The 14,396-nt window shown below is 34.6% G+C and overlaps 1 protein-coding gene across 2 annotated transcripts; it reads left to right on the top strand.

Annotated features, from left to right (window-relative positions):
• The first annotated feature begins 510 nt into the window (after positions 1-510).
• LOC105770348 (SCY1-like protein 2 B) lies at positions 511-13,864 on the top strand. Of its 2 annotated transcripts, XM_012591513.2 has the most exons (15): positions 511-619; positions 776-1,273; positions 3,174-3,278; positions 3,671-3,781; positions 4,500-4,682; positions 6,171-6,297; positions 7,011-7,072; positions 7,694-7,780; positions 8,111-8,197; positions 8,667-8,780; positions 10,179-10,307; positions 11,846-11,908; positions 12,142-12,303; positions 12,410-12,528; positions 12,647-13,864. In XM_012591513.2, the coding sequence occupies exons 2-15, from the start codon at positions 782-784 to the stop codon at positions 13,602-13,604; spliced, it is 2,799 nt and encodes a 932-aa protein (XP_012446967.1). In that variant the 5' UTR covers positions 511-619; positions 776-781; the 3' UTR covers positions 13,605-13,864. The 2 variants fall into 2 exon arrangements, with proteins under 2 accessions (XP_012446967.1, XP_012446966.1); XM_012591512.2 differs by having other exon boundaries at positions 512-1,273.
• The last annotated feature ends 532 nt before the right edge of the window (positions 13,865-14,396 follow it).

The following is a 14,396-nucleotide window of genomic DNA, read 5'->3' as shown; positions in this document are numbered from 1 at the left end:
TATTAAGTTTCGAATGTGTTGATGTTACGAACCAACCACGCATCAATTTAATTAAAGATTACTAAAATGCCATTTTGCATTCAAAGTAACAAATATTAATACGAGTGTGTTTTTGTCTTTGAACTTGAGACACATGAATTTTAAAGATTTAATTTAATCATTTTAACCAAAAACTCATTTGTTCTTAATATAAATTTTAGCCATCAATTGAGTCCTAACTCGCTTATAAAATTACCGAAAGTCCATTCAGTTTATAAAATAACAAGTATTATTTTGAATATATTTATATGTTTTAATATTTTGACAAATCTAAAATAAATAGATATACAAGGGAGATTATAAAATTTTAACCTAATTTCAAATTTAAAATTTAACTTGGCTACATTTATAATCTTTTTATGAATTTGATGCATAAATTTGCTACTATACTAAATAATCAAAATTTTAATAAATTCGGGTGAAAATATGTAATGTACCTTTATATACAGGCAACAACCAAGTCATGTAGTCAAATTGATATGGCTTGGACTAAATAAAACTAAGGAGAAACAGCGCATAATATGTGTATCAACGAAAGGAGAGAAAGCCGATAGAGAGAGGGAAGAAACTGGGAACCAAAGTCTGATTCAGAGACCACAATTGAATTTTCCTTCTTCTTCTTTCTTTCTTTCTTTGTTGCTTGATTACGTCCTTCCTTCCTCTTCCATAATTCCTTCAATTATTTCTTGGATATATAAATAAATTTTTTTATTTCATTCATTTTTATGCCCGACAGAAAAAAATGTCGATCAACATGAAAACCCTTACGCAAGCCCTGGCCAAAACAGCTGCGGTTATTGAGAAAACCGTACAAACAACTGTACAGGAGGTAACCGGTCCCAAAGCTCTCCAGGACTATCAGCTCCTTGACCAGATCGGCTCTGCAGGCCCAGGTCTTGCCTGGAAGTTGTACTCCGCCAAGGCGCGTGACGGAACGCGCCCCCACCAGTACCCCACGGTATGTGTTTGGCTGTTGGACAAGAAGGTTCTATCGGAGGCACGTGCGCGTGCGGGGCTTTCCAAGGTGGCCGAAGATTCTTTCTTGGATCTGATACGGGCCGATGCTGCGAAGCTGGTGAGGCTCAGGCATCCTGGAGTGGTCCACGTGGTGCAGGCTTTGGATGAGAATAAGAATGCGATGGCCATGGTTACGGAGCCTTTGTTTGCGTCGGTGGCTAATACACTTGGGAACGTCGAGAATGTTGCCCAGGTTCCTAAGGACCTTAAAGGGATGGTACGTGCTCTACTTTCTTTCTCCTGATTGAATTTGCATTTGGTTCAGTTTCAATTTTTTTTATTACTCCATTGCTTGGTATCAATTATTGGATGTTAAATAGTTATAGTTGATCCAAATCTGTGAATTGATCTCAGCAGACCAATTTGTGAACTACTAGGTAATACTGTAAATGTTCATATTCAGTAATGTACTTCTCTAGGATCTTGATCCATAACGAACGACGCGATGAGGTTTTTCTCTGGCTGCCAAGTGCAGGCGGGGTTATCTAGTACTAAGGCTTCTAATTTTGGTCTTAGCTCTTTAGGATCAATTTTGTGCTTGATTGTGGAATTGGAGTAGCTTTACCCAATTTAGTGGAATTACTATAAATGGTGAATTATAGTTTCTACTAGATAATCTTAGCAATGTGCTTGCTTTTGTTCTATATCAACGGAGCTTTGGGAGTATCCGACCTTTTAAGAAGAACAGTTGCTAAAATTGAGGAATGGGCATTGTAGACTACAAGTTACAAATAAGTCAGTTGCAAGTGTTGAAATTGTGGTTGCTTGGTGATCAAACACTGTTGTTGTATTTACTATTTAGAGGCAAAAGGTGTCAGACAGCAAGGAAACTGGTTGGTGAAATTGTCTGCCCTGTAAAATAGTAGGGTTTAATCAGACAATTGCAGGAATCGGTTAGGTAAAAGGAAGCTATGTTGAGTGATGTGTTTGCTGAACTTACTGAGAAAATTTCAAAAAGCATGTATTTAAGTTTAACAACTTGTCAGTATTCTATGTTATCAAATCTGCAAATTGATGATAGAGAATAAAGATAGGGGAAGACTTACTAATATAGACCGGATTAGAGAAATCTTTAAGTTTTAGAAATCATAACTCGCTTTTAAGAAAATGGTTAATCATAGTATTGAGGTTCTATAATCTGGTCTCATTTAGCCACACAGAAATTTCCCATACCTGTGATCACTATATACCATTTAGAGTATTGGATCAATGATCTAAGCAATTACTGATGTAACTTTTTCCTTGGACAATGAATTCTTTGTTGTTATAAGCCCCCAAAAGTGGGGCCCCTTGTTTGTTAAAAAAGTAAAACCTAATTATAGACCCTGGCTTCAAAACGATGAAATCTTTTGTTTAGACAATTTATTGACGCACAATATTTTTAATTATGATTTTGAAGTATTATAGCTTGGGTTTTCACCATGCTTGGCTGGAGTTTGACATGTATTTGGTGTGCCCAAATATGTGACTTACACTTGGTCTTCACTTTTATTTTTGGTCCAGAGGTCTCAACCTTAACCCATCCAATGGTATGTTGGAAAGTATAGAAATAGACAGATTACTGGAGTGTTGAGTAGTAAAACAATATTCTTATTTTCTCAGAGTGGACCAAGTAGAAGGTTAAAGTTGTAAGTTTAGGTGCTATTACTGCTATAACATATTTTGAAATTATTATCAGCTTACATTTTTAATGATTTATAGGAATCAAAAGTAAAAGTCATTGAAGTGGAATACATTAGAATCCGTTTGATTATTTGGAATTTAAGTGACGTTTTGAATGTAGTTTCAGTGTCAAATGATATACTTACCCTTTTAAGAACAAGTTCCCAATTAGGATAATGATAAAATTTTAGTCCCTTTTACTATAATCTTCTTTAGTTTTGCTCTATTGGAACACATTGGAATGCTATCGAGTTATAGGTTGGAAGAAAGTTGACTCTCCTCTTGCTGTTGAACGTTGAATATGTTTGTCTTAGAATTGTCTTTGTATAAGTGTAAAACTTGTTCTTGAAATTTCACTGGGAATGCTGAGTGCTTGAATGATCTGCTATCGTGTTATGTCTTAACCATCATGTCCTTTATAATTATAGCAAACTTAATGTGTCTTTGCTTCACAGGAAATGGGTTTGTTGGAGGTGAAGCATGGTTTGCTTCAGATTGCAGAAACCTTGGATTTTCTTCATAACAATGCACGTCTTGTTCATTGCGCTATATCACCCGAGGTTACTTCTTTACCTTTTTTAATGTTTTATTTTGTAAAAGTATTTTCCTGATTTCTACTAATATGGCTATTGATAATGCTTCAAGATCTTTGTTCCCTTTTTACAAAATTATTTTGATTTGCTGTTATAAAGAACTACTGGTGATTTATGGCTGTCCTCATGGATTCATCCTCTTGTTCTTAGTTTTTTTTTTTTTCCAAAACTTTTGTCTTTTTCTTACTTAGCTTGTTTAGGCCTTCAGCTCTTAGCTGCTTGTTTCACTTTTTATTGCCTCTTTTAATGAAATTTCCATTGTATAAAAGAGCTTATTTTAGGGTGCAGTTTTTGACTGCTGGATAGATTGCTGCGGATAACTGCTGTATAGGTTTGTCTAAATACTTTGTACTTTGCAGAATGTCCTGATTACATCGCATGGAGCTTGGAAGCTTGGTGGGTTTGGTTTTGCTATCTTAAAAGACCAGGCCTCTAGTGATTTGACTAATGTACAGGCCTTCCATTATTCTGTAAGTAAGACTTTGATATTTTATGGGTTTAGCTCCAGTTGTAAGGGTGGGTGGAGTTGGGAAGAATGCTACTCTTTCTTGCACTCAAAGAAAATTCAAGAATGTTTTTCATATTAATTCAAATATTTATACTTGACCACTGACATCAAAATATGGAACAAGTTAGCTATTCCAATGGATGCGGGCATGGAGGTTTGACCATGTATATGTGAGGAAAAACTTGGAATTTACCCATGTCAAGCACATCTCCGTTTCTAATCTAACTCACTCTCATGAATTAGTTATGTAGTCTGATACACTATTGATAATTTGCTTAACGTGGTGCTTTCTTTGTTAGGTGGCCTTAGCACGATGAATATGAATGTAGTGCGTTTCTATATCTTAATATGATTTCATAGAAGTCACATATGGCCATTCATATTTATCATATTTATTACTGTTTGTGCATCTTAGGAATGCCATTTTAACTCCTTTCTTTAGCATCTTGTTGGCTTTGCTGTCAATGTTTCTATTTTCAAGTAAATTTTCTTTCTACTTTTTAGGCTTTGCTTTCTCATGTTTTTTATTTTGACTTGTTGGCTATGTGGTGCTTTATCTTCATAAATATAGTATACTTATGTTAATTTATCAAGTCATTTGTCATGATGGATGGAGTTACCATGTTGCGGTAATGATCTGTATTTAGCTATTGTATTCTGATTTCATGTGGTCTGTACAGGAATATGATACTGAAGATTCTGTCATTCCTCTTCAGCCATCTTTGAATTACACTGCACCTGAATTGGTTCGTAGTAAAGCATCTTCAGCTGGATGTTCTTCTGACATTTTCAGCTTTGGATGCCTTGCCTACCATTTAATTGCTCGAAAGCCTTTGTTCGACTGTCACAACAATGTCAAGATGGTATTTACTAATTTATAATTTTATCCTTTTGAATTGATCCAAAATTTGCTTGATAAACAAGTATGTGTTAGCTGCACCATTCTCCATCTAGACATAACATGTTGCTTTTTACCTTTTACCATACATGATTATGACAATTCAAGTATTAGGTTATCTTCTTTTATCTCCACAAATCTTGCATCAGGATTCAGGAAACAGGAATTAATATTATGATAGTCTAAGCTGCAATATTTGGTTTTTGAATGTTCTAGTCCTTTGGTCGATGTCAAAATTTTGCAATGAATATGGTGAACCACAAATTCTATAAGCTTTACCACCACATAGCTCAAAACCAGCAATAGCCATACCAACAATTTTGGAGGTGAAGCAGCACCTAAGTATACTAGTTTTTTGAAGGTTCCATTGGTGTCAAACCACTCACACATGTGATAGGGAGATATTAGTGTGTCAATTAATATACTGTCTTCCTTGGTAATAAAAAGAACTAGACCATCTTCCTTGGAACATGAATCTCTAAATATTAGTTTCACCCTCCAACTTACAATACTTCCACTTGTAATTGGGAAGGTTGCTAGTTGAGCCTTGAAATCTGGAGTGATTTCTATCTTTAGCCATTGTAAAGATAAGGGGAGAGGTTTCTGTCTTAGCATACACAAAAATAAAGATTGTAAAGGTTATACATTGTCCTTGAAATATATCAATTTAAGTTAGAGAATTGGGAACTCTTTGGCAAGTAAGGCTAAGGAAGAGGACATAGGCAAGTGAGGCCTGAGTTCTATGCATTTTGGTGTTGATTTTTCTCAATCCATTTATCTTTGCAAAGATTTCAGACACCAATTCACCCCCTCTTGTGATCTTCCGATTATTTGAGCTAACACAATAATCCATAATAAGCGGTAGATCTGCTGAATCAAGTATTTGTGTATGCCTTTTATTGATGGCACCCCACTGTACACTAATCCCGTTATTTAAAACATTGCTAAAAGTATTAGAAATAAAAGAAAACCAAGTAATCACGACATCAACAATCAAACATTAAGAATAGAGAGTTTGATATTATGCACTTTATTACTACTAAAGTTAATAATTAATGAAAAAAAAAGTAAAAGAAATTAAATAGAATTTCAATTTTTATCTCTAGTCACTCACATGGGATATATATGTGCTCCCCGCTTTCAGATGTTGCAATGCATCCAGCATGCTGTCCATTTGTTCCCTCATGCAAATTAGAGAAGTATGCGTCAAAGAGTGTTTTAAAGACATTGTAAATCAACAAGTGCAAATAAACATATCAAAAAGTATATCCCTTTGCACTTTGTGGCTACTAGCTCTATATCATTCATTCCCCCCTTCCCTATTTGTTTTTTTAAATTTATGTATAATAATACTGTAGTTAGCATATTAACATACTTGAGCTTCTCTGCTTTATGCTCTTTCTAGATTGGTTTTATAGTACTAGTGGTTGATTGTAGTGTTTCTTTCCTGCAGTATATGAATACATTGACATACTTGTCCAATGAAGCTTTCTCCTCTGTTCCACCAGAACTAATCCATGATTTACAGAGGATGCTCTCTGCAAATGAATCTATCAGGCCATCAGCATTGGATTTTACTGGTAATACTTGGATAATTTCAGTCTCTAGACCTTGTCATCTTTTATATGTCAAACAACAAAAGGAAAAAAAAAACTATTTTCGAATGGCAGAGCTTGTTCTCCTCATGCAAGTTTGTTTAGAGTTAAACATTTTAAGATGGTGAGATTGGTTCGATCAGGTTCTTTGGATTTTTTGAACCGTCCATCATAATTCATTTCAGTTTTTGGTTTTTCCATATTAATTTTTTATTTTTGATTTATTTTGACAAAATGAGCTTTGTTTTATGCCTTTTAGATATTATTTGGTAAAGTTTCAATTATTATTATTATTATTAATATTTCTAATTTTTTTTCAAGTAAATAACAAATAATCAATAACTTTTATATGATATTTTAAAAAAAATTATATAGAACTTTTAAGTTATTTTTTCTATTTTAAATATAAAATCGTTAATTTTACATCATAAACAATTAAAATTAATTATAAAAATAAAAAAATGGCATTTGCTTTGTTTGAGTTTGATGCGTTATGTTTCTGCTATTAATGAAAGGCTTGGGCCCTTATTATCAAGTTTTTAAACTGCTGCATGATGTATAAGTTTGATATGTAGTTAAATTAAAGCAAATGGCTTGAAGTGTTCTGTCAGTTCCACATAATTATTATTGAATTGGTGTTGAAACTCTACTATTTGGATTAGTTTAATGGTTTTGAATTTGATGTAATGTATTTGCAGGTTCTCCATTTTTCCGGGATGATACTAGGTTGCGCGCTCTTCGTTTCCTCGACCACATGCTTGTATGCATTTTAATTTTTGCTTGTCTAACATATGCTCATCAAATGCAATCATGTAGGAGTAATTTGCTTGAAATAAGAGGGGGTTTGGTACAATGGAAAGTGATCACTTTTCTAGGAATTTAAGGTGGGAGAGTGATTCCTGCTTTTGGTATGTTAAAAAATATTGACTTTCCTAGGACTGTAACTTTCCTTTGGGAATTACTTTCACTCAAACTTGATAATGTGATTCCTTTGAATAATAATGGATAATTAACTTTCCCATGTAGTTGGAAAGTTAAAAATTTTATCTCTGAGACTAAATTGCCTTTTTTTAAAATTTTTTTTTTTCTTATTTGTTTATTTTCATTGTATTTGCACAGTACTTTTTCTAACTGTAAAATCATAACAATTATTTAATTTTAAATTTATTTTAAGTCCATCATAATAATTATTTAATCAATGTAACTTTGTTAGGATTTTACTTGGCACTTTCTCATGTATACCAAATGTTGTAATGTTATGTTCTTGCCAATCACATTCCTGGGAATCCCACATTCGAATCTTAACATGTCAAAGTATCAAACACCACTAAGTGCCATAAAATGCTAAATTCTTGGGTGATGATTTTTTTTTTTATTGCAGGAAAGAGATAACATGCAGAAGTCTGAGTTTTTAAAAGCTTTATCTGACATGTGGAAAGATTTTGACTCCCGTGTGTTGCGATATAAGGTTTGAGATTTCATTTTTCCTAACTGTTGCTTTCCTAAGTAAATTTTAGTTGTTAAAAATGAGTCTTCTTCTAAAAATATTTGGAAATTAAGTGAGCAACATAATGTGATTTTCATGTGCATTCTCCTTCCTTTCTCCCAGCTTCTTTCTCTCTCATGGGTGAGGCATTTGATATTCTTCAAGATTTTCAAGTGTCATCTGTCACCCTTTTTATTTTGTTGGTATTTTTAGTTCAGCGAGCTAGAGGAGTTGATACTAGTGATTCAGTTATATTATCTAATGCATTTTCCTGACAAAAACAAGTCAATTCATAATATTTTCTAAATGCAGGTACTTCCGCCGCTTTGTGCAGAACTAAGGAATTTGGTTATGCAGCCAATTATTCTGCCAATGGTTCTCACGATTGCCGAGTCACAGGTGCTTGTTTTTCTCTTAATCAGGTTTTGGCATATCAATGGAATGTTTAATTATTATTATTATTATTTGCAATTGGAATCCAAAAAGAATTGCTTGGAGATTGTGTTGGTCTTTGAAGTATCTTCATGCTAATCTCTCTTAATAGTTGTGAAACTATGGATTCCTTTTGATATCTTCTGCATGCTAGATATTTTCTGATTAAATGGCAGATTAACTTTATCTTTCTTAATTGAGCTCTGTTTCCATGATGTTACCTATAACCTGACCACAATTAGCTTTATGTTTTATCATTAGGTAATGTAGTGCGAGTTATTGTCTCTTAGTTCATCTTCTGTTCTCTGTTAACAAAATGTGAATGAAGTGATGTATCTGGTTGTAATCCTTAATACTCTTTTTAGTTATATCTAGTATAATCATAGGTTTCTATCTTGTTTTGAGTAATGAACTGGTTACTTCTAATGATTTGTAGGATAAAAATGACTTCGAGCTAGTTACATTGCCAGCTCTTTTGCCTGTCCTGAGCAGTGCTGCAGGAGAGACCTTGTTGTTGCTGGTGAAGCGTGCGGAGCTTATTATCGACAAGGTATAACTTAAGTAGTATGCTCTCTAAAGAATGCTCTCAAGTGACAAAATTTCCTTTTCTTTTTTGTTCATTCAATAGAATCAGAGCATAGAGTGGTCTGGTTTTCTTTGTGAGTATGAACAAGTTGCTAATTTGTAGCATATTACATGATATGGCTAAAGGTGACGAATTAGATCTCTGTGGTTTGGAACGGTATTTAGTAACCTACTTTTCTGATTATTTTGGGTGCTCAATTGATTTTCAAGAAAGCCATTTTCAGTTGATGATACTGGTTGCTGCCTTTCATATTGTCCTTGTTGATTAGTCTTTGGATATCCCCTCCCCGACCCTGCAGTTCCTCCACACTCAGTGATGTATGACAGCTAGGCGGTGAGGCTTTAATTTCACTATGAGATTCTTAAGAAACAAACAAAATAGAAGAAAGGAAAAAGAGGAAAAGAAGAGATTGGTAAGGGTAGTCAAACATAAGGTTGCCTGCAGCAGATGATCAAGAAGAAAAGAAAGATCCTAAGCTTCACAGATGTGGTTCCTTAGGAGTCAGATCTAAGGTGTATTGCATCAGAGAATGATAGAATACTGCCAAGTGAAAGAGTCCTTTAATTTATATAGACTGGAGCTTTCCTAATCCTAAGAAAATTGAAGTTCCACTTCAATTGACTTCAACAACTACTGAGACTCTAAAAAACTAGCAAACTTAAAACAAAAAACATAATAGGATAAGACAAACCCAAACTAGGATCCTATAATATATATGCCCAATACCAAATATAACCATAAAGCTTTAGTACTTCAGATTTACCAGTAAGCGCATAGAACTTCTTAGTAGCAAAAGAAAATCTGAAGTGGTTTAATAAGTCAATTATCTTTGCATCCTTCTTTACTCGCCCTGCCCTTCTCTTGTACTTTTTTTCTTCTTTTAAATATTATATTTAAACTTTATTTAGGTTATAAGGTATTGTTCTCTCTAATGTTTCAAGTACTAAGAAATACTTCATAAAAGTAATGTGGTGTTTCTCCAGAGAAACATCATTGCTCAAAATTTTCTGATACCTTTTTTGAAATAATGCAATTTTGCATCTATCATAACTATTTAGCTGAAGGACATATAATATGTGTACTTAGATTTCTATGGTTAGTCATCTTTATACTGCTATTAATTAGTGGGTCCGTAAAATTGCAGAAACATAGAGAAAATCATGTAAATGAATAAGCTTGATATAATTTCCTCCAGTGGTGCCATTCAAATTTTTTGAGCTTTTGTGCTACAATCCCACTAAATAATAATTGCTGAAAATGCTCCTTTATGAAATTGCAGCATCATGTTTCCCATTTTCTTAAAAGGCTTGTTTTATTGAATCACACTTAATCATTTAATTATAGTTATTCTATTTACTGTAGGCAAGTTCGGAGCACCTAGTATCCCATGTATTGCCCATGCTTCTTCGAGCTTATGATGATAATGATCCTCGCATACAAGAGGAAGTTTTGAGAAAATCTGTAATCCTTGGCAGGCAACTTGATACACAGGTGATTGTCATCTTTTTTTTTTCTTTTTTTTTAAATGGATTGCCATTGTCAGAAGTTTACATTTCCTATATTTTGTTATATGCAATAATACTGATCTGTTAGAAGAGAATCAGAGATTTTTCTGGATTCCTTTTGACTTGGATACTATTTGTGGTTGTTATTATCAATTATTAAGTACTGGGAAAAGCGTAATGATCATTTGTGCCTGTTCTTTGTTGGATGATGTAGACCATCCCTAGACTATAGGTGCTGAGACGAATGTACGAATTTCAGACTTAGATTTAATCTTTTCTTTAGTTGCTAAAAGAAGGTAATTACACTGCCTGCAGAAGGAAAGAATAAAGTTGTACTGTTCTTTTTCTTAGCTGCATTTTGTATGGATTTGAAATGAAACAAATGTATAGTTGTCTGAGGATTAATGGGTAAACACAGCATGCAATTTTGAGCCTTGTTTGGCATTCTTCTTGTATAATTTGCCAAGCTTCTATTAGTTACTCAGAGTTTTACCAACATGCTCTATCTCATTCTTGTCTGTGCTTGTGTGTTTCTTAGAAGCCATCTTTCCTTTATCTTACTGTAAAGAAACATAGTGGTTTGCCTCACAGTGTTGTTTTTTATTAAAACAGTTCCTAGTTTATCCAACACTTTTTGTTAGGTTAAGTTTTGTTCATCAACTCATAAAATTTCTCGTTCCATTAATTTACTTTTGATGTTTCTCTTATTTCAAAAGCAAAGACCCCTATCTAGTGCTGATGTGAACTTCACGTACGTGTCTTGAATCAGCAACAAGGATTGAAATTGGACCCTGGGATTATCCAATAGGTTACAAAGACACGAATTATCAAACCTGTTGCTTATGAAGAAGTGATGACTAATATTATCAATTGAAACAGAATATTGACCCGCTAACTTTGTAGAATCAGGGACCAATATTATCAATTGTATGGAAATTCACAAGAACCACTATTGGAATTGGCATTCGATTTCATTCATTGTTGCTAAGTTTCACGGCAAGTATACGAGGTTCACATCAAATGGGCAAATAGATTTCCTCCTCCATGGCATGAGCTTCATTCCCTTTATAACATCATATTGGGTGTTTAACCTATCTAAGTTACATACAATACCTAAAACAACTTCATAGTGGATTTTTAGCTTTTTTTCATCTTGAAGAATTCTAAAAGACGAGCTTGGTCAAAATATTGAGTTCTTTTTAGCTTTTATAGAGCTTCTGATACTTAGTAATAATGCTGGTACTAACATTTAACAAGTTATTTAAAATTAAATTTTTTATGCTTCACAACTAGCTGTTCTGCCTTATGGATTTGTTCAAGCATCTTTAAGCTATTTTTAATGCATTGCAGCTTTTTCTATTATTTATTTTAATATATTAAAGTAGGAATTTGGACAAGGTGAAATATGGATTTGATGGTATGAAATCAAACACATTGTATGTCCATCTTTATTCTTGTGTGTTTCTTTTCTGTTGGAATTCCTTATGTTTACTGAATTAATGTTTCATTCTTTGTGCTCTTCAGCTTGTGAAACAAGTCATTCTGCCTCGTGTTCATGGCTTAGCTCTGAAAACAACTATTGCTGCGGTATGTATGAGTTTTTTAGGCAATTACCCAATATTAAAATTATTAGTCTTGAATTTTAGATGTCATGACCAAGACTGCTATGTCATGTAACCTATATGTGTAGATTGTGGGGCCTTTTCCATTTTTAAATTTTGAAAATCTTATAAATCATTTCTTTTAAAAAAAAATACATAGCTGCAGTATTCTATTAATTTTGATTACTTTCTTCTAAACCTCTATGTTTATTTGAGCAGGTCAGAGTCAGTGCTTTGCTCTGCCTGGGAGATTTTGTTAACACACTTGATAGACAGGCTGTGTTGGATGTCTTGCAAACCATTCAACGTTGCACAGCCGTTGATCATTCTGCTCCAACACTTATGTGTACGCTAGGGGTTTCAAACTCAATTCTCAAGCAGGTAATGACAGACTCTACCTTCTGTTGCTTAAGTTGTTTTCTATTGTATATTGGGACCTCTGGAGGGCATACAGCTCATTATCTGTCTTTCCCATTCATCTTGTTAGTATGGAGTAGAATTCGCCACGGAGCATATCCTCCCTCTACTCACACCTCTTCTGACGGCCCAACAGTTGAATGTTCAGCAGTTTGCCAAATACATGCTCTTTGTCAAGGATATTCTTAGGTATAGTTATTATTGTTGTGCTTTCATGATAAAAAATGAATTTTTTTCTTCTCTGAATAACAAACTCTTTTTTCCAACATTTTCTTATGATGCAATTCCTAATTCTGTTTTAACACAGAAGGATAGAAGAAAACCGTGGGGTTACTGTAACTGATTCTGGAGTCCCAGATGTAAAACCTGCTACCACTGCCAACGGGTTTCAGTCTCAAGTCTTGAGCAAAGCAAATGGAACTGTGGCTTCTGCAAAAAGCAGCCCAGCATGGGATGAAGACTGGGGTCCTACTACCAGAGCAGCTGCCAATGCCAGTCACACTGCCCACCAGCCTCCCAAGGACAATTTATCCTTTCACTCTATTTTGGGTGATCAGTCAATTCAATCAGCACCCACACAATCTCAATCTTCCTTAATATCCACTGTATCTAGCCAGCAAACATCCAATTCTTGTCCTGCAGTTGACATAGAGTGGCCTCCTCGTCCATCTTCAGGTGTTACTGTAGAGTCAGGCATTGGCGAGAAGCAATTAAATGCTGGAACATCTTTGTCATCAAATTTTGAAGATTTAGATCCTTTTGCTAACTGGCCTCCGCGGCCTAGTGCCTCCTCAAATGACTCTGGAACCTTTAATAATGGTATTATGGGTGGACCAGGCATGAACAATTATGGATTCAGTTCTATTACAAGCACCCCAGGCACCATGAATCACCCAACAGAGAGCAGCAGCAATAGTTGGGGGTTCAGCAACCAGAACTCTGGGGAGATACTAAGACCTAATCATGGGAGTTCAACCTCGAACACAGGTATTTTGAACGGTGGAAGTTCCCAGAGCAGTATTGGATTCTTGAAACAAAACCGTGGTATTTCAGCTTCAATGAGTTCTTACAACAACCAGAAATCAGCAGATCTGGGTTCTATATTTGGTTCTAGCAAGAATGAGCAGACTGCTCCAAAACTCGCACCGCCACCGTCAACGGCTGTGGGTAGAGGAAGAGGCCGAGGTAGGGGGGCAAGTTCAGCTTCAAGGACAACTTTTGCCAAGCCAACATCCGAACAACCACCTCTTTTGGATTTACTTTGAGAGGTGAGCGACACAAAGATTGAGAATATATCAATGTGTTTTTGATACAGCAGCTGCCATCCCAAGCTTTGTCAGGTTCTGCTAAAAGCTATTGGTTTGAAAGTAAAAATTAGTCATCTCGGAACGAGAGCCGTCATGTTGGTATTTGTTATATCTATCATAGCTTTGTTACGAGCTTGTTTGTAACTTTTTTTTGCATTTGAGATCCATGTAACACGGTGCGTGTTTTTATGTGATAAAAATGGTTTTTCTTCGATTTCTACTGGTTTTGGACATATACGTGCACCTGCATAGTGTAATTGTTGAAAATTGTCGGTGATTTGATTTGGTAGCATTAGCCAATAAAAGAAGCTAGAATTATTTTGGATGATAGAATATATATATATATATATATAAATAATGAAATTTCTTATTGTGCTTTATTTTGATCGAGTCCGCTTTGAACAAACCAGGACCTGAGCTTGAGAGCTCAAGTTAAGCTTTTGAAGTCGGAGTAAGTTAGATGTCTACAAACATAATGTGTATTTTCAATTGTAAATATTTCTTTGTAAAAATTCTACACTTGTCAACTTATATGATCATTAACCTAAGCTTTTATTAGTTTCCGGCTAGGACTGTTCCTGTAAGCTGCTGAACTAATAATTCTTTTGGCCAACAATCCTTTTACTTTAATTGGAGTAATTTTGGCCTTCTACTTCATGTGTGGAAATCTCAATCTAGTTGTTACCTGTTTGGATTTTTTTTTTGTTAATTTTGATGACAGTCCGACGGTTTAATGATTGATTGACTTGA

This window comes from Gossypium raimondii, chromosome 5, assembly GCF_025698545.1.
Source record: "Gossypium raimondii isolate GPD5lz chromosome 5, ASM2569854v1, whole genome shotgun sequence".
NCBI classification, from domain to species: domain Eukaryota; kingdom Viridiplantae; phylum Streptophyta; class Magnoliopsida; order Malvales; family Malvaceae; genus Gossypium; species Gossypium raimondii.
The sequence above is the reverse complement of the archived record's forward strand: the minus strand, read 5'-3'. Positions and strand labels throughout refer to the sequence as shown.

Excerpts from the sequence above, each read along its gene's own strand:
- LOC105770348 (XM_012591513.2), top strand. The coding sequence starts at position 782 with ATGTCGATCAACATGAAAACCCTTACGCAAGCCCTGGCCAAAACAGCT. Across the intron at positions 3,279-3,670 it reads ATTGCGCTATATCACCCGAG|AATGTCCTGATTACATCGCA; the intron begins GTTACTTCTTTA and ends TGTACTTTGCAG. Across the intron at positions 11,909-12,141 it reads TGAAAACAACTATTGCTGCG|GTCAGAGTCAGTGCTTTGCT; the intron begins GTATGTATGAGT and ends TTATTTGAGCAG.